The sequence below is a fragment of the Pempheris klunzingeri genome, chromosome 4 (assembly GCF_042242105.1).
Source record: "Pempheris klunzingeri isolate RE-2024b chromosome 4, fPemKlu1.hap1, whole genome shotgun sequence".
NCBI lineage: Eukaryota > Metazoa > Chordata > Actinopteri > Acropomatiformes > Pempheridae > Pempheris > Pempheris klunzingeri.
In genome coordinates, this window is record NC_092015.1 from 14,402,174 (window position 1) to 14,427,699 (window position 25,526).

Below are 25,526 nucleotides of genomic sequence, written 5' to 3' on the forward strand. Positions count from 1 at the left end.
ATTCGACCAGTACTTCTTGTTGTTTCTAATAACAGAGATTGGGGGCCGGTGTGGCTCAGAAGGTCAAACAGGTGTTTCCACATGTAAAAGTGTCCTTGAGCAAGACGCTGATTCCACAGTGTCCTTGATGGATGGCCCGTGTGTGTGGATGTTTGTGTGTGGGTGAAAGAGAGAAATGTAAAATGTTTTGCTCTGTGAAGGTTGAACAGCGCTGTGATTGTGCAGGTGATACAATGAGGTTTTGATACTATCAGTATTTCAGAAACCGGAAAGAAAGAGGCCACATTATGAATGTGTGATGAAGTAGAATCAAAACTGCACAACTAAAACAAAAGTTAACATACTGTGTCCAACCATGGTAAAAAAAAATCAGCTTAAAACACTTTAACATCCTGTTAACATTCATTAATGAAATGTTGTATGTTGGACCAAGTGTGTCAAAAATACACAGAAAAAATTAGTAGCTGTATGGAGGACGGGTTGAGTCGATCTGACTGTGCTGTGGTTGAAGCAGCAAAAAACAAGGACAACAAAGCTGAACAAAGATGGGTAAAATGAAAATAGATCTATTATTGAAGAATAAGAAGGTGAGAAAATAGGTGGAGTACAATGTTTACTTGCAAGTGTTTCTGTAAATTTCAATAATAATAATACTAATTATAACTTTAAATAGCACCTTTAAAAACGGAGTTTGCAAAGTGCTTTGACAGACAAAGCAAAACAGGATACTCGGGGAGCCATTTAACAGCAGAGTGCCGAACAGTGAGGAAAGATTAAGCAAAGATTAAGATGCCATTACAGGAAGAAAAAGACAAGAACAGTATAGAGAGGGCAGGAGAAGAGACATTAAAACATTAAAAAATGTATAAATACATACAAAACAATAGAGGATAAAAAGATAGAAAAATACTGAATAAAAAGACAAAAAAGACAATACAAACAGTACAAAAACAAAACGTGTGTCTATATGGCCTCTGGATGGCGCTGTTTATATTAGTGGGCTGCTTGCCTGACAGGCTCTGCTGAGGGCGACAAAAACCCTCTGATGACGTCATTCACAGACATGTGACACACCCCGGAAATTGGTGACGTCGCAGAACAACAAAGATGGCAGGAATAGGAAGCAGCAACTACTGGGAAGGTAAAGGAGCTCAATTTCTTCCCTTTTACAGTCCACACCGTGAGCACTAACGCCTAGTACAGCGTTCATTATGTCAACGAGTCAGTTGCCAGCGTGTTTGTCGGGGCGTTTGGCGCATACATTGATAGTTTAAACACAGACATGCCTCTACAAACGACTAGCTCCTGACAAGCTAGCTAACAAATCGCCATGTAAGTTAACGTTATTCCCTAAGCTGATAAATCTGTGTCGCCAGTCTACACCGTTTACCAACGTAACACATAACGAGAGCTTAGCTTACCTGCTGTTACATCCATTCAATAGTGGCTGAATTACCTTACCTCCCTCCCCTCGGTTGATGTAATGTTTAGGTTTATTAGCTCTGTCGTCTTATTCCAGTGGTACAAGTCAACTTTAAGTGGCGTTGTTGTAACAACGTTGTCAATGCTTTGGCTTTTGCAGCTTTCTAAAATGTGCTGATGTTTAGTGCTGAAATGTCTTTGACTTGGTGTGTTTCTTGTTTGTATAACAGATCTGCGAAAGCAGGCCAGACAGCTGGAGAATGAACTTGACCTGAAGTTGGTCTCCTTCAGTAAACTTTGCACCAGCTACAGCAGCTCCAGGGATGGACGTCGAGGAGACACGTAAGAGCCAGTTTTCTGCCATACTTGCAGGTTTAACAAACATTTAAAGGAAAACGTCTGTTTACATTTCAGCAGTACAGTATATATATATTCAAGTATCACAGACAGTAATGCAAAGCCAGCTTGACAATTAACCAACTATTCCAAGTCAAACTACTTCTGACCACTACTGCGAAGGCTAAATCAAGATTTCACATTTGACCTGCTTGACTGTTGTGATGCTTAAAACCCCAAACAATTAGATGATTAATCAGTTCATTGATCAACATGAAAATAAGCAACTTTTATGATTGATTAATCGTTTCAGTAATTTATCAAGCAAAGACGATTCCGATTACAGCTTCTCAAATGTAAGAATCTGATTAAGATGATGGTAAACTGAATAAAATTAGGTATTTGGATCTGTGGTCAGATAAAACATGGGTTTAGATGTGTGACATTGGGTTCAGGCTAATAATAATTTTTCTTTAATCTATTTATTGACATCTAAAAAAAACAAATGATGAATCAAGAAAATAACCTTGAAATGAACTGATGATGAGCCCCTCTCATTTGTGTTGATGAAGGGATGCATTGCTGATACTTAACAACACAAGGGGAATCTAATCTATGGAAGGCCATGAACTAGATTTAGAAAGAATGAAAAAAATGGCATCCGGTCAAAATCACCCAAGGAACAATATCCCCTTTTTTTGTAAAACAATACCATGGCCTATGAAGGTAGTGGTCAGAGGGAAGTTTTGGCTGTAGGAAGGAAATGTCTGTGAACAATACAATGAATCCATACCAACTCCATGGGTGTTGTTCACTAGCTATATTATCCTGGGGAGGGGAGGAGTGGGAGGCAAGTGAATGAGAACTTCCTGTCTTATAATAGGATCTTATGACTATAACAATATCAGTCCTCCTTTTGGTTCTTTTGGTAAATAAGGCACTACTTGTGAGGATTAAAGATGAAGCTTTAACTAGAAACAGTCATCTGTGTATTAAAGATTCCTTGTTGCCAAGTGGTGCTGGTTTAAAGCCCGACACAACAACCAGTGTACATTTCTACTAATGCATCCTTATCTAGACACGTCACCAAACCATCACCTACTAAGAAAGTCATAACTGCTTGTGTAATTTAAACTAAAAAAATGCCACCTGTTACATTTAAAATTTGTATATGCAGGGAGGGCTCTATTCACACATGGGCTCAATTGACTTTGCACTAGGGAGCTGGCACGGTAAAGCCCATTTTATGTCCAGTCCAGTGTGTTCTGACATACAGCTCATCTGGGGCACTGTTTTTCTCAGAGAAATGCCTTAATTCATGCCTGTTTTGTGTATGATGTTAAAAAAAAAAAACATTTTACAAGAACAGTACTAATTAAAATTCATTGTGGGTCTTGTGTAATTCAATGAACATTAACATTTTTTATTATTTTCATTTGGCCTCATTCAAAAATGTTTTCACCCAGTTTAAACTGTTTGAAACCATCATTTAATCAGTGAAACAACCAAAATCAATATGGGTATTTATTGTTTAGAGAGGAGAAAACCCTAAGAGATTTTTGTTTGTGATATTTTTAGAAATTTGTTCAAGCAAAGAACTTATTTTTCTCCATTCTTTATTTTTCCTCCTCAAGGTCAGACACCACCCCGCTGCTAAACAACTCTACCCAGGACAGGATGTTTGACACCATGTCAGTGGAGATTGAACAGCTGCTGGCCAAAGTAAGTCAATGCTCACGGGCCACTGGCTTGTGAAAGGCCAGCAAAAAGACTGTAATAAGACCGGCACTGGATTTATGCCAAGGCTCTTGTCTTTCACCAAGGAAAGAGCAGACTGCCGGCTCTACTTGTCCACATCATTTGTATTGTACCCTAAAATGCTTACTTATACTTTCTTAATCCCTCAAAGAGCCGTTCAAAGGCAGACTCCGCAAACAACAAGAGTTTATAACAGAAGAGTTAAACTAGAACAGTAGATTGTCTTTTTTTTTTTAAGTTAATGACACAAATACAAGAGATGTCACAACGGCAACATTATAATAGTAGTTCTGATCACAAAAGGGGGCAATGCTCTCATCCCTATGATATGTTGTATAATTTGGCTCTTTACTAAGAAAGCTGTCCCTGTGGTATCGAGTGTACATCCTTGAATGAACACATGTTGTATGTGTGTTCGTGCGCCACGTTGTGTTTGGATTCTGTGTGGATCTTTTGCCGTATCGGGTGATTTCATGTTTTGTTTGTTTTTGTCCATCTGTCCATCCATTAATTTTCCATCTCTCTGGCAGCTGACTGCAGTGAATGACAAGATGGCGGAGTACACAAACACCCCAGGCACGTCTTCTCTCAACGCTGCACTCATGCACACGCTCCAGAGACACAGAGACATCCTACAGGTTTGTTCTCTTCTTTATCATCATGCCTTTGGTTGTGCTTGTGCTCATTTGCAGATCTCTCTGTCTGTCCTCCCCTTATCTTTCAGACTACTGGACCAGTTAACGTAATGTTTTTTTGTGCACATTTATGCCTGTATGCTGAATGACCAACCATAGACAAGTTTGATCTTGTTTTAATTCCATTTAATTCCATTTAATTCCATACTCGATATGTTATGATTAACTAGAGTTACGCTTAACTCAACATCAATAAATTCTTGTTTCTGTTATCTTGGAGCTTTTTAGAAGTATATTGAAACAATTACAGTTTACACTGTATAGAGCTTGATTCTACAATTACAAACATGCGAGGAGGGTCAAAGGTTGTATTAAAAAACGATTTAAACAGAAAATAGTTAAATAAATGTATTGTAAAGCTTGCATTGGTTGCAGGTTTAGGTTAAGTTATGGTTAGGCATAGCAGAGATCAGCTGGTGGAGATCCTTTATTGTTGCTCATTTGATTTTTACTCTTTTATGTATATTACTTCACATTTTTGCTTTCTGTAAAACACCAGTATAGTAAAGGCACGCTGTAAATTAACTTTACTGAATTCACTGCAGAACTGTACTATTTAGAGAAGCACACATGCATCATTGTTTCTATTTTGCCCTCTTGGTGTTTACTGTGTGGTCTCCCACCACTCCCTTCCTCATTTTCACTTTCATTTGTTCTCGGTGCAGGATTACACACATGAATTCCACAAAACCAAAGGAAACTTCTTGGCCATTCGGGAAAGGGAAGACCTGCTGGGGTCTGTCAGGAAAGACATTGAGTGAGTACCCTGTCACACCACCTTATGATTAATGTGGCCATGCAGCTGATATACCATGCGTTCACAGTTGTGGGAATATTGTCTCGGTAGTTTATTGTTCACACTGCAAATGCAATTCTAAAGCACAGAGCTATTGATAACGCATTAAATGTATTGACTGGTGAACATACAGTGGTCAGAGCCACCATATACCATCTCATTGTCTCACTCACGTGAAACAGAACATGGTACTGCATGCAAAAGAAATAATACCATGATATGATGCATTGTTTGTATTTGATCTTAGTGGATGTGGAGGAATAGAAACTGCCAAGCATTATTCAGAGTGCCTCAGAGGGTTAGTTGAACCTTGACTTCCACTAGGCACGCGCTTGAAAAATGTTGGCCATTAAAACCTGAGAAGATTCATGGCCTCTTTGGCCTTGCATTGAGAAAGTGTGTCCTCTCCCCAGATTGGCTCAGTTGTGAGTGAGTGTATTGAAATGAGATAGAAGCGCCCCCAGACCATGACTCTTGTCGTTCTTTTTGTAATGGCTTATTGATCTGTAAGACGCAGCAGTGAGCATGTGGTGAGCACTGCAGGATTCTTATTGATCCCCCTCCATCTAACTAGTATGCAGATAGTCTGCAGATGCCTCAACTACTCATACATGTTCTAAAGGCCTGTATATTTAATGCATTTCATACACATGAAACCATCTAAAGGTGAGTCTGGTTCAATACAGTCCTCACAGATCACTATTATGTTTGATTCCTTCAATTCCCATTAGTTTACCAGTGTTGTATCAGTGTAATCATAGTTAACTTGCATGCATTGGACTTGTGGAACATGTGCACAGGCTGCTGCCATGCTTTCTGTAGAGAATACTGAAGTACTTTGCTTGCTACTTAATGCCAGAGAATGGCTATTAGCACTCACAGTCTGTAGTCTACCGTGATTTAATTTTGAAATACCAGACTATATATAATTAGCTCACACTGCAGCTCTGCGTGCCTGTCTGTACTGAATCAGTCTAAAAACATAAATCTAAAAACATGCACTCTCAGTGATTTGATGAGCCTACACACACATACAGGGACATGTACAGATAGTGACTGAAGTAGCTCATCCAGTGATGCCAGTTTGTCCAAAGTGACTAAAGTGCCTGTTTGGATCATTGAATAATTATTTCTTATAATATTACTTGTTTACTATTGTTGCTGCTACTTGGATAATTATTATGATAAGAAAGGTTCCATTAACACCAAGCTTAAGGAATGACGCTGTCGTTGTATAGTCATTTTATTATTTGTAGGAGACTGAGTTGATGAGGAACACACCACGTTTCCCCTCAACAGCTTTTTCTTCATGTGTAAATGAACAAAAGTATAAAGGTTTGTCGTAACAATGCAACATTTCTTACACCACAAGTAATTGTATTCTGTAGGTTAACCCATTTTAAAACTCATCAGTGCTCCACCAATCCATTATTATCGAATGATAGCTCAAAGTCACGTTGCACATAAGCGATCTAATTTGAACTGTGTATCTAACTTGTTAGTAACGTCCCATGAGGTCAGCACTACATGCAACAGGTCACTCCGTCTTCTCATTAAATCACATTGCTAAGGAGTGCCACTGACCCTACTAATAGGCGCAGTGCTGATGAATCTAATGCATAGAAATGAGCTTGTGTCGTTGACCCAGTGCTCAGCCTAACAATGACTAATGTGCCGAGCGGCGGCTAATGAGGGAACCATCTGAGCATACAGGTAGGGGAATTACAACTGCTGCTTTTATGGCACAATGCAATGAGATTTCGAGTCATGCTTTATATGAGAAAATCTCTTTTGAAGAGCAATATGCCCCCAGCCTGACCGTTGCTGGTGTGGGGTGAGAAAATATGGTGGGAATTGAGAACATATGAAAGCAGCCGTACTCTGGACAGCTGGAACGCGAGCTTATTGTTTTCCACACCGGATCTGTTGAACTGCAGCTTGTGAGGAATAACAAAACGATGAGCTAACTTGGTATCACAAACACACTATTCTTGCTATTTTTTCAGTGGAACATGCAGAGAAAATCAATGATCACAGTTTTATTGAAGTTTACTCTGTAATTTTGTATACTACAGTAAAAAAAAAATGTCTGTGAGAAAAATAAAAACAATGAAAATATTTCCCCACGCTGCTGAAGCTGGGGGCAGGGTATTTTGATCAGTGATTATATCACACTAAAGTCTGAGATAGGTTTGTTCTTAGCTGGAGCAGCCTAGTTTAGAAGTTGCATCAAAATAAAACGTGAAAATAGTCTTTGTTTTAAAACTTTTGAATGTAATATATTTGTCTGGAAAACAAAATGTTAAGGTCAGAAATCTTTAGGCTTTCGTGCCACCGATATGGCGATGATTCAGCTGCAGCTGTGTCTTTTTATTCCTTTTGTCAAGTAGAGGGCAGTAGAGATCTTGGGAATGGATTGCACCTTGCCAGGACTGTTCACTGTAAATTTTTCTGTGTATCAGGATTGTTTGTGCTGCACACACAAAAAAATCTATACTGATTAAAAGACATGGTGCACGCTGTCTCATTTATGCAAGCACCTAATTGAGAAATACATTTTGTCAAACACTATCAATATCTTTCAGTGTGTTTGCACTCAGCAAGACATACTCGCATGCACACACACACATGCACACACACAATGGCATTCATAACAGTAAAATGGAGCAGAGCTGAGCTCAGACTTAACGCTCCCTGTGCTCCTGCTTTGATTCTAAATGTCAGCAACAAAAATGACAGCTAGCCTGTGATTTACATTGGTGCCCTTTTAAAAAGCCTTGCTGGAGTGATGAAGCTGGCTGTCAGGACAGGCTGTTCGAGCCCCACAAAGGCATCAGCTCTGCTGGTGGGACGGCCAGCTTCAGCTCAAGGCAGCCACTGTGGAGTGTGCTGTGTGTGCACCGAATATAGTATTTCCATTCAGCGGCTTTGGATGGCGCACTATGGATGAAGTAGGCACATTTGTTCTTGGACTGCTTCCACTTGCACCCTCAGCTGGGTGGGGTGGGGTGTTTATACTATATGTGTGTGCATGTTTCACAGATGCCCCTCCTCCCTTGCTCTTTATCTTGATGGCGACCAACAGGAAGGTGGTGCTTTGTTAAATGACCAGAAACACGGGAGAGCACTGGGAGTCAGCTGTTCAGGGATGCTGATAACTACAGTTGCGTCAAACAAAAAAAAAAAAAGAGTGTAATATGTGAATCTACAGGGAGGTCTGGCCAGGCAGCCCCTTTGGCCCTCTCCCCCCCGGCCCAGTGTGGCATTATTAGCTGTGTTATGGCAAGCCGAGCTGTGATTTTAGGCGTTTCCAAAGCTGCTTCCTAGCAGGGGAGAACCAGGCTAGTTTGTTGTATCTGGCGCTGCTTGGGAACAGGATGAGCTGTCCTTCCAAGTCACGGTGTTGCCGTAAACTACTTGGCTCCACATGTGTCCAAGGAGAAGGCAGTGTTTTCAAATGGTTTGCTTTGCTCAGCTCTCAGTATGGAAGATGCTCCCGTGTTACTTAAGGGGGTTTGTTCAATTCCAACCATCCTGTTCTTGCTTTCAACCGACCGATAACTGTTCTGATCTGCTCTGCTATGACCATACTGGTGCTGTATTTTCCATCTTATGTTACTGCCAATGCAAACCCAATATTTCCTGCTGCTGCTGCTGCTTGCTTCACATTAAAAGCTTTTCACTGGTGAACCACAGGAAGTCTTTTACTGTAAGGCAGGACAGGGAATGCAGTGGTATTGGCGCCAGCTGGTATTTGATAAAAATTGGGTCCACATAGCAGTTGTGCCAGTAAGTGGATCAGATTAGAGGAATAGTAAAAGAAGTAACCTTGGTGAGAAAAAGCTCTTTCTCTGACTGACTGATGGCTGTCATGCTTGTGAGGGCTGGATCTTTTTATTTTTTTGACTTGAGTTTGCATAACTTTGTCATTACCTGAATGCAAAGAATTGCCATTGCTCCACTGTTTTCGAAACGTGCTTCACGTTAATTTTCTCTCTTTAATTTTGTGACTTATTCAAAGTGACAGTGTTGTTTTTAACAGTTTATCTGTTTGCCTTTTTTAGGACATACAAGAGTGGCTCCGGGGTCAACAACAGAAGAACGGAGCTGTTTCTAAAGGAGCATGAGCACCTGAGAAAGTAAGTTCCCATCACATCAAGAACCCATCTTTAATTCACTCAGAGTTGAGTTTTTAAATTTTATTTATTAGTTAGTTTTGATATATCAGTATCAAGAGTATATATGAGTATATTAGCAGGTCAAAGCAGAATACAGCTGTATTTTTCCAGAGCTGTACTGGCTTTCCTGACAGAGCAGTAGCCTCAGCTTCCCAGACATCAAAGCTGGGATAACTCATCTTGATGGTGCAGTGCAGCCATTTGGAATAACACTGGAAATCATTGTTGTTACTGATGCTTGCTTGTCAAGGTCTGGCGCCACTTGGCACTTCATGCTTTTACTTTGAAGTAGGTAGGAAGCTATTTTTCATGTTGTTGCATTCATTAATCTAGAGTTTGTTGTATAATTCAGGATAGAGAAAAATGTAAATGGGATTTGAGTGCTTTGCTGGCTGGTTGAGACAAAAACGTTTGTGCTTTAATTAATGTCCTGTTGAAGAAAATATGAGCTGGGATAAGTTTAGATTTAATCGTTTTACACTTTACTGTCTTACCATATAATACAGGGTAAACTAAGTCATGCAACATGTTTTCTACTCTTTTACATAGCTCTGCATTTTAAAGCTGCATACTTTTCATACTGACACAGTCGGTTAAACCATGATCTGCCAGCAACCTCATTAGTGTCCTACAATCATTTGGCTGACTCTCAAGCACTGCAGAACAGCATGAAGTAGAAAAGTTTGTGGAAACTGTATGTGTGTACCTGTGTGTGAGAGGTGTGAGAGGCGCCCTGTGTGGAAAATAAAATTGGATGTCAGCAAGGTGCCCACGCTTTCCCTCTCACACAGAATACAAATAAACCAAAGAAGAGAGTTTTGCTCAGGCTTGAGGATCCCACCTGGTAATTTGGACATAGCCGACAAATACAAAGTTGTCCGATGGCCTCTTTGGCTAAATGTTCGTTTCCGGTTTCAGCCTGTCAAAGGAAAACTGCCTCGATTATTTCAAAGACCTCATCATTCATGTCAGAACAGGCTTTATAGGAGTTATATATGGAGTGACTCTTATGCAGAGGATGGGACGAACACTTTTTTAAAATACAATGCAGTCTAGTAAAATAACTCTGCAATCCCTCGGCAGCTTTGAATTTATTATTTTTCTAATATCAAACATACACAGAAATGTACAGATCACCTTTCCTGCTTCAGGGCCCTTGTAGTTTTGTTTGGAAATCTGTGTGTCATGTCAGTGACCATTGCTGATGGGTGGATACGACTTATGCTGGAGGTTGTCCAAAAGGTATTACATGGGATTCATATTGGAGAATTTGGTGGCCACTTAATTTCAAGGCATCGTTCTGAAGGACTGATAGAAAATTGTTGCCCCAGAAATTGTCATAGCATTGTCAAAACAGTGAAATATCCCCCAAACAGTCACACCTCCAAGGCTGCGGGTCTATCACTGTGTTTTCTAGTCTTCAGCCTTTAAAGGTTTACAGGAGAGTCTGTTTGTTTTTGGCCAATCCACCTGATTTTTCCTTGTCAATATCATTATAAACCCAACTATTTTCAGTCTTAGTATTCATTCAGTATATGTTACATCATATACAAATGGTTTTACTGTGTTCCACACAATGTGGTATTAACATCTTGTAGTAAATTAGAGAAAAACAGAGCTCTGGTTGTATCAGTATTCTGTATTGACAAATACCCTGAGTTTGGGTTCAGGGCTCAGAGGAAAGAGTTTTACCAACAGAGCGATGTAGCTTCTTGACCTCTTAAGTAAATGTTTTAATAATGTTTAATTCCAGTAGTGTTTTGTCGCTGTAGCTTCGCTGTAGGAGTTTGTAGATACTCCAACACTGTGTCGAGTTTCTTTGTGATACTCACAGTAGCAGGAAAGACCCAAGTGAATGTTTTAATGCATTCATGTGCTGAAGCAGAGAGAGATTATTCCTCCAGTCCGGCAGGGATTGGCTCTGAAAATCAGCCATACATCTATCTGCTGTGTGCCTTGTGTTCTGGCTCGAGTCAGAATTTCATGAAAATGACACTATCTTAAAACATTTTCTTTTTTGCCTCCCTTTTCTCATTTATTCAAACAGGGCTCCAAGTAACCAAACTGAATACTGATGATAGAATAAACTCCGACATGTTAAATGAGAACAGTACTGGCTGGTGACACATTGTGCTGAAACGCCTCCGGCTTCCTGAGGCCACTTGCATTCCCAGCAGACAAGCTCTTGTGGCAATCCAGTGCAGCTGATCAGATATTGAAAATGGAATTATCCTATTAAACCACAGCTCATATTATAGGGCTTCCCCAGACCATTGACAAAGATGGGAACGGAAATAGGAGAGTGGAGATGAGGATCAAGTTACGCTTGATTGATCCTATTAGAGCCATAAAACAGGAAAGGTCTGAAGCCTCGCTGAAGGCAGAGCGCGAAGCCTCGATAAAAAGCAGAGATTTGAGTTGAAATGCTCTTTATCTCTCATGCCTCCGCACAACAGTCTGTCATGCTCTCTTTTCAAAAGACAGTTTTATGAAAAATGAGGTGTCCCCTATGTGAGCTTACGTGATCTCTTCGGAGCTACAGATTTATTTTTTTTCTCTTCCCCCACAATATTACAGAGAGCTGCCTATAGGGTCATTTTGTGACAACGCACTCTTTTGTGCCCTTTGCTTCTTTACCTCAGGCAGGTGATCCTACATGAGGACTAAAGTAAAGTCTGTCTCTACAATGGTTTTAGGGTAGATAATGCAGTGCGTGATCAGTATAAATGTGCACAAATAGTGTAGGAGCCATTGGATAGTGTGTTTGTGTTTGAGTCAATAATATACTGGCAAGTGATGGTACCAGCATTGCCAAACTGATCAGCTAAGACTAATCGCTTCACAAAGAGAGAAAACAAGTCCCTTCCAGTTAATCTACAAATGACTGCGGTTGGAGTGCTTGCCAGCCTGCATTCATTCTCTACAGAACCTAATGAGACAGCCATGCCTAGACTCATTTTTGGTGTGTTTGCTGCTAGTGAGGAACCTTGAGTCGTAGTCAGTCAGACCTGCCTACATATTACATTTGAAAAGCTGCTGTTGGCAAGTGTTGGTTAATTTTAACGTGAGGCTGTCAGAGCTACTACAAGTGCTGTTGATATTTCTGTTGTTGTCTGTGAATTCACTGTGCCTTTTGTCTCTTGCTCCATCCGTGTATATGTGTTTTTCCTCCCTCTGTGTTCATGAATAAACTAGAGGGAAGGAGGGGCAGGTCCATTAAACGTTCATGTTTGAACGGCTGTAATGGTAGGGGTTACTCTGGTAAGGACTTCCTGTCAAACAGGATTTTTTTTTTTTTGACACAGCAGTGGTGTCAGGGTGAAGCGAGACAAATATACTTCTCACACTGATGCACATGCGCTTGAATTTGTTTGCTGTCTGTGTTTATTTGCCGCCAACTGCAAATGCCCAGTACGAACCTTACCAGGAAATTCAGTTCTTTCTGTAATGCTCCTTCAGATGCTCTTTCTTTTTTTTGGCTCTGTACAGCCATAAAGTGGAGTCTTGCTGTCTTTGCCTTACCAAATTTAAATCTATGTCTCTGCTCATTAACTCTCTTTCCATTAGCTTTTCATACAATTGGATTCAGCGGTCCTCTGCCTCCATGGCTTGATCACTTCCTGGCAATATACACTGTGTGAGGACATCTGAGCCTGCCTCAGTGTACAGATGTGTGTTGGACTATTTGTTGAAAGCCCTTTGTCTTTGGGTTGGTGAGCCTCTTATACTTGCGTCCAAGTCTATTTTCACTGACTTTGTTATGTGATCATGCAGCATCTAAAAGCTCTACATTAGGGTGACACATTGTTTTATGTCATATCCATCCTTATAAAATGTTTCCCCCCTGCATGTGTGTTTTCCAGAATTGAGTTCTATCATACCAGAACACTAAATAGTGAAGGGCCCATGGGCCACATCAGCAGTTGCAGTGGAAAACTTGTATATCATCTTTTGAATATTTCTTAATTACAAAAATGAAGCATACCCTAGATTATCATCCAAAATTGATTCAAAATAAAAAAAATAAAGTGAATTTAGCAAAAAAAACATCATTCCCCAGTCAGTGTTACAAGGAGTGAACGACAGAAATTTGATGGGGGATTAATCTTATTAATCTTACTACAGTTCCCAGGTGTCCTGTTTGACTTGTCTCCTAAAGTTGTTATGTAGAGTATACAAGACAGTATACATTTCCACCAAAAACCTTTGTCGGCTCAGTAGCTGTGACTAAGCCATAACAGTTTATTGTCCATCCAAATCACCGAAATGCTCAAATGACATTTATGGAAAAAATAGTGTGGACCTTTACTTTCAGAAACAGTATAACCATACCCACTTCTCCAGTCTGCCTCTCTTTCTGCAAGGTCTTGTTCTTATTCTCTCTCTCTCTCTCTGTTTTCTGCCCAAGTTTGAGACCCCCATTTTTTAGTCTTTCTGGCCTGTTGCCCATCTTAAGAAGTTCAATCTGAGCTGCCATTTCCCTTATATGCTAATGTAATCAGTAAAGGAGAGCTCTGAGGATTCTGGGTAAAGTGTCGTCGGGCTCTCTCTCTCTGGCTCACCAGAGAGATCCAAACAGTTCAGATACAGTTCAGAAAGTTTTGAGCTTCAGTCAGACAATTACCCAAACATAATGTGTGCTTAATGTGTGTTTTTTAGTGTCTGAGACATTGTGGTCAGTTCATTTCTTTGCTTTGCTCCTAGTTATCAAGATAAGCTGCAAAAAACAAGCTGCTGTTAATGCATCAACCGTATTTACTGCCTCACTCATATTGAATACTCCATTAAGTTTATCACACAAGTACATTTTCCTTATAAAAACATTGTCAAGATTAAGATTGTGTGCATTGCCATTTTTCTGTGGGTTAGAAGTGTTTTGCTGCTTACTGGTATGCACTCATTGTGCCCTTTTATTTGCGGAAGGGCGGACCTCCCATTTAAACACTGTTCATCTCTGAGCAGCAAAATGGTCTCCGTCACCACAGCCTTTTTAGGGACAGGCCTCACCAGCTGGACTGTGGAATAAGAGGAGTAGTTAGTAGCTTACAGACAAATATTAACTCTGGATAAACAATAACTTCATGCAGGTTTTTATATTTACCTCTTACTCAGGTGTCTCTGACTGGCTGATTGTAGCTGTTAATGATTGTGTGCTAACACTGGCACACATTTGTGATCAGGATAATTGGCAGGTGGTTTTCAAAGTGTCTGTCTTTCTTCTTTCAAAATGTTGTTTGTCTGAAAAAAGTTTCATAGTTTTTAAAGATTCCCAGCATGTACCAAAGATTTTGCCATCATTTTTTTGCACCTTTAGGGTCAAGGCCTTTCCTCTTATGCTTGGGTTTACTTGCATTAATTGGGCACAAAGGTTGGTGAATGCTGCATTACTGTAACAATCATCTCTGTGAATTTCACAATGTGTAAGGAAGGCAGGGTAAAGGCTACAGAGCAGTGGATTTTGAGTCGGCTCTGAGCTTTGATTTGTGACCACTTTTCGTCTTTGCTGATGCAGTTTTCTTTCTGCAACTGTTGCCAAGATTTGCAAGTGTGTTTCCAAGGCAAAGTAATTAATGTTTGCAAGGTTTACCTGGCTGATACTATTCGTGGCCTCGTATTGCTCTAAAAGCCAACCTGACAGAGCATTACTCTTAGAAAGTAGCTGTAATGTCGTCTTTCAGAATACCACTTGAACTGTCAAGTAATTGATGAGTTAACACTAAAGAGTCATGATTTTGATGATCTATTTGTATTTGTAGTCATTCAGGCTTTGAGTGACAAATTTATTCTTTTAACTGTTACACATTTTTGTTTGGCATTTAAATTCTAAACTTTGTTTATGAACACATGATTCCTCTTAGTTTATACTGACTCACCATTGACCCCTGGATACGGTGTGGTAGTGTGTTATCTTTCCTCTATATATTAATTGTGCTGCTTAAACTTTAATCAAATTTCTTTCCTATTATATAAAAAATGGGATTTTTTAGTGTTTTAGGTGTTTAGCCAAACCCACACACAGTAGATTGATGAGTGGAGCTGTTACAGTGGTACAACATACATAATGAATTATGTCTTTGTTTTATGCAGCAGCCTGTTGCCATGAACTTCAACACATGTACTGATTTTATTTTGACCATTAATGCAACCTGCATTAATACAGTTCATTCATTCATTCATTCATTCATTTATTCTTAGTTGCATTTGTTCATCCATTCATGCGTCTGTATTTGTGTCTTTGGGTGCATTTAGTCATCTGCTTATTTGTGTGTTTAGTAGTTAGTTGTCAGTCGTGTGTACGTACAACAGTAGTTAGTAGTTTAATAAGTCTTTCACTTTATAAAGAGCAAGGTCACGAAACTATAGTCACCGTACACAGAGTCATGAACTCTGCTGCAATCTTTAAGACAGAGTTTAAATGAATAAATAAGGCTATCAATTTTGTCCCCATTTGGGTGGTGACCCATAAATACTGTAAATCAACATTTATTACTGCTTCTTTCCGATAGCCAGAAGTGATTGTAAACACTCCTTCCTATTAACAAAATAAAAGTTATGTGTAATAATAACTTTAATAATAATTTAATGTTTTATGCCACCTGTGGTGCCAAAGCAGGCATAACTTTTTGATTTTAATAGTTGTGTGTGTGTGTGTGTGTGTGTGTGTGTGTGTGTGTGTGTGTGTGTGTGTGTGTGTGAGCGCGCATGAGGGCGGGGTGGGTAGGTTCATCATTCTGAGAAAGGCAATTAGCTTGGAGCTAATGAGCGATTTAATGACTGCAGCAAAACTCCACTGACCAGGGGAAACGGAAGGAACCCACTCAAAACTGAAGACACTGAACGCCACATGTACATGAAGGTGATGGCACAGCTGTGGCTTGATGATCGAGGGAACAATGCATAAATCTCCTGCCCCATCTCATCTCTGCTTATAAAAGCCACAGCTCAGAGCCACTCTCTCCTTCGCTCTTCAGCTCATGATTTATAAGGTGAACTCTGTCTACAGACAGACAGTTAAAGGGTTTAGTTTTCTCTGTCAGTCGTTTGTCTGTCCACCATGATGTTTTTTCTTGGCCTTGGCCCGACCACACTCTATTTACCTCAATCAAATGAGCATGATGGGTTTGTAAGATTGCACAAAATAACAGCCAGCTGACATCAGACTGAATTGATTTCTCTTTTATAATAATAAATAAATAAATAAACTACTCCAGTCCAGTCCATCTTTGCTCCCACAATCCATTCGTGCTAAACTTACCTTGATTCTGAATTGTGCGTCACCACATTTTGATTCCTATAAATTAGTCTGTTTCTGTGTGACAAAGACTTTATAATACAGACTACATTGATAATAAAGATTACCACCCAATAGCAGTTTGGAGCTTATGTGCGGTGCAGTGATCCAAGAACTAAAGGCTGTCCATTCTCCGTCCTTTGCAGTGTCCACTCTCATGGGCAACAGTTTTGCAATGATATAAGTAAAATTCCTTCTTCCATTGAAATCCCTCCTACTTGTCTTGTAACCTTTCAAGAACTGTGTTAAATGGAAAGCAAAAGGAAAATAAACTGCAGGAAGAAATCAGACAGTTTAATGACCACTCGTGCACATTAGACTAATGAGGTTGACATTAAGGTAAAGATTGGGCCACAGCAATTAAACACATCCATGTTTGAGGTCAGCCCTGTTTGGCCCACCAGTAAGAGAAGGACCCTAACATCAGAGGTCATTAGCAGGGCCCATCTCAAATTGATTACGTCAGTACACAACCCAGAAAACAGTCTGTCCTCTGAGAGTGCAGCTGGTCAATACTGGACCACATAAGTGACCTGGACATCACTCGGTGTCCCACAAATTTAGTTAGAACCTCTATATGGTATATTATAAGGTTTTGTGGTTAAAATACTATTATTTTTTGTCTGCCTGAATTAAAGCTTTAGGTGATTTGTAGCTGTTTACTTTTTGAGCTGTGCAGTGCTCCTTCTGTGAATAAAACTTTCTTTCCTTTTGAGATCATTATAGCTTCCTTGAATTCATCATTTTTGATAAACCGAATCTTTGAAACTCCTTTGAGAGCTGCCCGGCATCTGTTAGATGAAGGAAATAAAACTGTTGGCTCAGCACACGTTCTTGCCAACAATGCATGTGCCCATGCGGAGCCTCATGGTATGTTTTCTCCTCACTGCAGGGGAGAGATGAGTCACCCAGTTGAATGTATGGAGACCCACACTCATCCATCTTCCTCTTTAAGCACATGGTAGAATGAAGTAAAACAAAATACTATAGATTATGTGATTAGAAAGCGACATTGCTCTCTCTCAATCCAAAAGTAAAAAGAAGATGATCAGAGTGTGTGAACATCTCATACGCTTAGAACGGTTGTACAGGATTAATATCTACTTTTAAGACGATGAACTTGGGCCTGATTGTAACGTTCAGCATTTAAGAGTGATTTTTTGACACAACAGGAAAAGCACAGGTGTAAATGCTAAAATACAGCTGCCTCAGTTTGAGCGCTCTAGTGTTTTGCTCACATTGTCGTGACTTACCTGGAGACTTTACTAGAACAGAGCCATCGTTGATGTCAGCTTTCCAAAAAGTGAGGTATGAGGGGGGAGAGAACTGTGTTTATCATCAGAAGATGGCAAGAAATGATGGATGTGTGATTGACCAACCAAACAGAAGGCATGAGATTAAAAATGCTCTGCTTTAACTGATAGCTGGAGATGCTTGTGGGTTGCTAAGGGTTTGGGGAATGGATGTTGAATGGGTGTAGAAATACAATCCCTGAAATACAATCGCTGCTGTTTTGCTGGTTTGGTTTACTTTAGTTCTCTGGAACATTATCCAAATTGATTCCAATTAGGGAGTAAACCACTGAGAGCATTGTTGTTTATGAGCAACCTGAGACACAAAACTGGTGTTACAGCACAAGAGGGTTGCGTGTGTGTGTGTGTGTGTGTGTGTGTGTGTGTGTGTGTTTGTCTTCCTGTATTCTCTGTAGGACAAAAGCAAACATTTGACACTCCCACTTAGATGTAGCTGTGCAGAAGATTAAGCTTCAGGATCTCCGAGGTGGAATCCTCTCTGGGTCTACTTAGTCCAGACTCCCTGACGTTGTGGGAATCATCCACGAGGAGGAGATGAACTAAACAGCAGAAGTTAAACAGAAACTAACAATAGCTTACTTCAATTTCAACTGCCTAATGATACCAGGGCAGTAAATGTATCTGTTTGTATTTCTCGTTGACTCACACAAGTCATTGTGGTGCAGACTAAAAGGAGGCTGCTCGAACTAAAAGGCTTCAGCACTTTTAACATCTGATTGCAATTCAGTATTGATCGCTGACAATCTGAAACTGATACAATAACTGCCTCCACGTCATTTGTGTACCACGATTCCATGCTTTTGAGACACGGCCTCCTATTCATAACTAACCTCTGCCTTTTTCTCTTTTTCTCCCCCCCCCCTCTCCTTGTTAATAGTTCAGACCGACTGATGGATGACACAATAAGGTAAGACCTGCTCTCTGTTCTGCAGCTCTAGCTGTCACATACTGTATTTGTATTCATGACAGCTAGATCTGAGACTTACCGTGGTAAAAACACACATGCTGCGTTATGTGCAGGATTGCAGAAGTTCTATGGTCGAGAAAAGTTTTGGTTCTCCAGAAACTCTTGAACATAATGTGAGCTATTGACTTCTACATCTAAAGCTTTTCTTTCTTTGTCAAGGTTGAGTGTTCATAATTGAAATCTTCATAAATATAGACACAACTGGTAACACAAGGCTACAATAGGATGGGAGACAGTTAGTGGTGATGACTAAACAATGATTATTGTGTTTATATTTCATATCACACACCAAATGCGCTGCTGTAACTTTAATCATGGCCGAGGCATTTCGGTAATGTGGTTATGGTCATGGCCCTAGTGATGGCTCCGACGCCCCTCTTCTCTGTTCTGTCCGGACTCAAAATCCTCAGTATGTGTGCAAAGAATGAACCTAAACATGGCCTGACTGTGCTTCGGTGAGACACCTGTAGAAAAGTGATCCTTTTTAATTATGCCTCATTCTTTAACATCCACTATAAGGCAGAAATAAAAAACCCTACGTGAGGAAAATAATACATTTAACAAAAAAATGGAATTTGTCCTCTCAGCCCTATTTTAAAATTGCCAAAGTATTTAGGACACATCCTCCTTAGGATAAGCAGAGATGGATATTTTAATGATGACCATAATGTTTTACATAGAAATGAGGCACAACACCACCGACTAGCATGACTGCTAGTGTTGCCAATCAGAGCTGTAACAAATTCAAAATGTTTTCTTGTTTGAGTCACACCAGAATAATTGCTGAATGCATTCACATACCTCTACAATGCTCAACATTTGAATTCAGCCTGACTCTGGCAGTGCAGGAAACCAGATTTTCTGCTCATTTAATAGATGTTTTGCCTCTGTAGTGGTCCTTAGGAGTTGTAGTTGACTTCTTCTTCCCCTCAGCTTTTTATCAATGACGTTTTCAATGCCATCCTCATTGTTTGTACTGGTGGCTCAACTGGGAGAGTTTCACATCAAGGCTCTGGAAGTGCGCCAACTTCCTCTTACTTCACTGGTTTATAGTTCTCATCCATCATTGGCCCTTTCTCTCCCTGCACACAAGATAAATATACTGCTTAGGATTTATATTCCCTCCTTCCAGCTGGTTTTCTCTCACCTCCCTTGGTCCTCTCCCACCCATTTCCTTTTTGTGTTTCTAGCCTTTGCATAATGTAAACCCTATTCAGACCTGGCATCAACGTGCGCCTTGAGTGATCTGCCCACAAGTGGACAGCTCTAAGTACAGGTGTCAATGTACCCAAGACACATTGGGGACGCACTGAGATCTGATCGCTCAAACCACATTCTGAGATCACTGTGTATGTGTCCTGAATCACACTGAGGGGGCCGCCTGCTGCCTCTGCCTATGTAGAGGGTCCGGCGATACTAAAGGCAGATGGTCTGATTAGTGGATTCTGTCTTCGAAATGGTGCATGATTCTGACTGATTTTCTCCCCTTTAGTTTCTTTATTTCATTCCTTTAATTGCCAATTTTCCCCCAACATTAGCTTTATTCTCCACAGACGTTTTCCTGAGCTTCTGCCCACATGTTTTTAAACCATCTTTTACCTCTGCATTTCTTCATTCTTGTTAGTGGAGCAGAGATGTGATAGGCAAAGCCGTTGTATACATCATGTGTGTCTATCTGCATTTCAAATGAGGTGATATTAAAATGAACTCCCACTCAACTTTTCAAGTTACCATTAATGTCTTTTGGAGCGACCTCTTCCTGTGGTAACCTCTTCATCAGCCCTAATTTCCGTTTCTCTGTGGTAAATAGCGTAAAAATCCACCAATGGTGACGTGTACTTTCTTACAGAAGAACTTAAAAGAAAGGTTTCACTGAGGTTTCACTGTTTATTGTACTGTATGTCCTACTGATTGTAAAGCCCACTGTGGCAATTTATGATTTGTGTTTTTGGACTACATAAATGAAATTGACTTCATCTGGCATCACATGACCGGGTTAGGCGACAACCTGAGACCACTCCTCTGGGCCACTTTTTAAAAAGAAGCATCACTGACTGATCACACACAGAGTGTGAAAGAAATCTTTACCCCCCAGCTCTGATTCTCATGAGCTGGTTAACATTGAGATAAAGGCTTGGCAAGGTTGCTGGAGTCAGCAAAGTGTTTCTTCCTGACTGAGGAGAACATGATCCCCAAAACAGTGCTCCTGGCCAAGACTGCGGACTGTCAGGGTATGCCATGACCTCACCCACACACCCCTCACGCTCATCAGGCACTGTAGTGCATCAGGCACTTTACTCACTCAAAACATACATTTGCGCACATTTTCTCTGCTGCTCATCAACCTTGCCAGTCCAAACAGTAAACAACAGTGGTGATTTCATTAATCTTGTTTTGACCTGCCTCCTATGGGGCTCTGTCACTCTGGGAAAGGTGGAGTTTGTCCCCTGTGGCCAGTGCTTACTGGTTGTCACCCGGCTGTTCAAGAGGCACATAATGCTGCATGGAGTGAAGAAAAAACTGTTGTACACACTGTTTTATTAATTCTTAAGTCACTTCTTTCACTTTGTGGAGTTGTTTTGGGAGGCTGATTTACTCACATGCTCCCACCGTGAAGGGCTCAGTAGCTGCCATCGATTATTTTGTGTAACAGATGCCACAGAAGGCAAACATAGAGCCTGAAACTTTTTCTGCCAACTGCCCAGCTGCACTTTTCTGCACTGAAAGTTGCTGAGGCCCTTGTTTGAGGGCAAGTGAGGGGCAATATCACAGCAATTCTACACCATTCTGTACCCGGATCACACACACATACACCCCAGGCAAAGCCGAGGGAGACGTGATAGGATGACTTACATTTCATCCCAGAATGATTCCTTTCCTTTCCAACATGGACGCCCCTAGAGACGTGTAGTTTTTTGATCATCGCAGGGGAGGATGTCAAGATTTGCAAACTATGTTTCACAGTTTCTTATTTACACACTGAACACACATTAAACTTGCAATGTCTCTCAGCAGCCTAAACATCTGAATAAATACATTTTTCCAGTGGTTAGGTTTAGAAATATAATTATGTGTCTTTTCTTGGATCACACATGAGTTCCTGCACCAAAAACTGTATGACTAAACCCTCTGTCTTAACCTAGATCTTGCTTTTAGATATGATGCAGTTGCTACGTAGATTATAGGACTCTTTCATATTTAGTTTCTGTTGTCCTCCGTGACAATTGAAGTGTCCTTTTTAAACTGGATTCTCATTTCTCCAAAAATGTCCCCTGGTGGAGTTGAATTTCTAATCATATGTGGACTAGCTGGCAGTCAAAGGTACTTTACAATACTAATAACTTCAACCACGTGCAGTATATCACTTCTCCATGCATTTCTCCCTTTCTCTTAAGTATTGCCATGGCGACCAAGGAGAACATGACCTCCCAAAGGGGCATGCTGAAATCCATTCAGAGCAGGGTGAATACGCTGGCCAGTATCCTTTATGCTGCATATCTGCATGGTTATATATGTGAATAGTAACCCTAACCCTAACCCTATTTAGGCAATTATGAATAGAGCTGTTTTTCTTATTCTATTTCTGATTTGGCAGAAAATTCAAGAATTTGTGATCCTCCTTAACTCTCGGCTCTCTCAGACCGTTTCCCAACCATCAACAATCTCATCCAGCGAATCAACCTGCGGAAGAGACGGGACTCTCTCATCCTTGGCTCGGTGATCGGCGTGTGCACCATTCTCCTCCTGCTCTATGCTTTTCACTGAAAGCCCAGCCTGGTGAAATCTTTAAAGGAGTGGGGCTGATCTGCTCTTTGTAGGGTGGGAACCCCAGGAGACTGAGCTCAGTGATTGGAGGACCCTGGAGGCTCCCGAAGCAGAAGGACACTCTGTTGGTCCAGTTCTTGGACGGGAACAAATTCGACCAACACAAACTACTGAACTTGTACTCAGCAGCGGGACAGATGGAGGGCTGGTGGTTGAGCCAACAAGGGAAGGGAGACCAAAACTACAAATGAAACATGATTTAAAAAATTATATATATTGTTAACTGACTTGGAGAGAAACCAAGGAAGGTTTGAAGAGACAATGAGAATGTGTGAAGCATAATTGTTTTCACTGATGGAAGGATTTTTAGTTGAATGGTCCTTTTTAATTGATGCGATGGATAGTTCATTGTGGGTTGTAAAATGTGAATTAATAAATTATTCATATCGGTATGTGCAAAAAGTGCGTGACACTACTCTATACTGAACATTTAAAACATTTTTATTTTTCAAAATATATAATTTGAACTCTACTGAAAAGTGTGTTCAGCCTCCTCATTTCTGAACAAGTTTAATTATAAGGATGACACATCAGGGCTTGTGCAAATTTACATTTTTCCTACTTTAGCTGTAGCCATTTTATAAGTTGGCAGGAAATGCGAGTAGAGAGAGAGAGATGGGGAGTGATATTAAAAAAGGGTTCCCAGCTGTATTCGTACCATGAGCAGCACCTTGACCTCCTTCCTGAATTAATCATTGTCACAAATCAACAGAAAATGTATCAGCAGTAATTTTGATAAGTAATTAGTTGTTGAATTCATTTTTCAAACAAAAATTCCAAACAGCTATTTAAAAGTGAAAAATTGCTGCCTTTCCTTGTTATAAATTGCAATAAACTGAATATCTTTAGCTTTGGGCTGCTGGTTGAACAAAATGTATGTTTATGTAACAAGAAGAGAACAATATGTCACATAGGACTCTGGGAAATTGTGATGGACACTTTCCAATATTTTGTGACATTTTTAAGAACAAATGACGAATCAACAAAAATAGTGAGCAATAATTAATCGCTAAAGAAAAGAAATTATTTGCTGTCCGGTTTATTTACATTTCCACTTACTAATTAATTTCTCTGTAATCTTCAAGACAAGTGAAATGCACAATATAAAGTTGGTTATCAAATGTGTGAGTACATCTGGGAAGATTTTTTGGTTCCTTTTGGTTTGGACACTTATTTTAGCGGCTGCCTGAGTTCTACTGAGGTCACATAATGGCGGAGTTATCAGATCCGTGTGAAATAGACGTCGTGGATGAAGTCACTTTAAAGAGTGGTGAAATGTCTTCAACACCAAACCAGCCAGTTCTGTTGCCTTTAGTGAACAACTTGTAGGTTTCTATCAAAGGAAAATTGGACACATAAGACTGCTTTGATGATTACCTATTGAAGTAGTTAACTATTCTGCACCTTTCCTAGCCTAGTGCACCTTGCGGAGCCTCCTTAAACACAAAGTGGCATGTGCATTTGAAGGTGGAAAATAAAGCATTCATCTGAGACGGGAATGATTGCAGACTGGGTTTGACTCGTTAGATTAAAGTCTTACTTTGTTGGTGGGGGTGTAGGAGTGTGAAAGCAAGGCAGCCGCGTGAGAAACATCAATGTGTTTTTGTCTCACAGCTTCAGGCTGTTACTCGACTGGAATCCAAATAAAAACGGGCTCACTTCAATGGACCGAGGAGGATAAATTTGGTTTCTCGTCCTCATTCCCTCTGTTTGATGCCCTCCTCACAGAAAACATCAGAAAACGGAGCAGACTGCAGTTTTTGTAAAAATGTCCCTGAATATCTCACTTCCCGCAGGAGGACAGTGAGATACAGACGTGTACAGACGTGTGTACACGCTGTCAGTAGATTGCAGAGGTGCTGAGGCGTTGAACTCCTGAATATTTCAGCCCCTCAAACTGAACGCCAGCGAAGCAGAACTAAGCACCAGATCCTCTCGCTTAGGAGGGTCGCGCTACAGTAACTTCTGACAAGCACAAGGTCTGTTCATTCGCAGCAGCTGAAATGTAAGACATTAGTCTGGTCCTCTGTGTCTGAGAAAATGGCTGTTTTTAGCAGTGCTTCATGAAACATCATGCACATGCCACTCATCTAATGACCTCATGGCATCTACCACTTTTCTCTGCAGACACTTACTGATAATAGTTCATTAATAATTTTTTAACGTCTAACTTTTAGCAAAGCAATTAACATTTTTTTTTAGCAAATTAAACGTACAGACTATTTGTTTTTGAAACCTGGAAAAACCTCTTACTTTAAATGGTAGAGTAAAGCCAGTGTTTCAGGTTACAGGTTTGTGGTGTTGTAAGGATTGTATCAGACAGGCTGATCTCTCAGGTTCCTGTGGATCGTGGTCCTGGTTCTCCTTGCTGTGGTTCTCCTGGCTTCATGAATCAGTGCTGCGGATCGTCAGCTGCTGCCACTTTTAACCAATATGTGAAAGGGGAGTTTTTCCTGCCACTGTTGCCTAATATAATATCTGATACTTGCTCATGTGAGGATTCTTGAATCCTTAATTTTGAATCCCTGAATCGTTGGGTCTCTCTCTTAATTAAAGAGTTTGGTCTTGACCTGTTCGTTATGGAAAGCGTCTTGAGATAACACTGTTATGAATTGCCGCTGTATAAATAAAGATTGATTGATCAGACCACTCTACTCTTCGGAGTGGTGTCGGTGCGGCGAGCTGGCTTTAAAAGTGCAAAATCTGTATTCCTCATTTTCCCTTTTTCCCCCCAGGGCCATCTATAACACACGGTTGTGGCGGCTGTGATGAATGCTGTTTATGTGCTCTGAGGCACAATTGTTTATCAGGACCTGCTGTATAGACATGGTTCAGATATAATAAAAAGTAACAGCTGGACGATATAGTGCAATCCAATACTACAGCACTGCAGACTGCAGATGTAGCAGAGTCAAGGAATCAATCTCTCCGATTCGGTCTCAACA

The 25,526-nt window shown here is 40.4% G+C and overlaps 1 protein-coding gene across 1 annotated transcript; it reads left to right on the forward strand.

Moving 5' to 3' along the window:
• The first annotated feature begins 1,095 nt into the window (after window positions 1–1,095).
• On the forward strand, window positions 1,096–23,685 carry gosr1 (golgi SNAP receptor complex member 1). The gene is made up of 9 exons (XM_070829063.1): window positions 1,096–1,141; window positions 1,653–1,764; window positions 3,393–3,480; window positions 4,047–4,154; window positions 4,877–4,968; window positions 9,072–9,146; window positions 18,667–18,696; window positions 22,152–22,234; window positions 22,397–23,685. Exons 1-9 carry the CDS (start codon window positions 1,108–1,110, stop codon window positions 22,519–22,521), a joined length of 747 nt encoding a protein of 248 aa, XP_070685164.1. The 5' UTR covers window positions 1,096–1,107; the 3' UTR covers window positions 22,522–23,685.
• The last annotated feature ends 1,841 nt before the right edge of the window (window positions 23,686–25,526 follow it).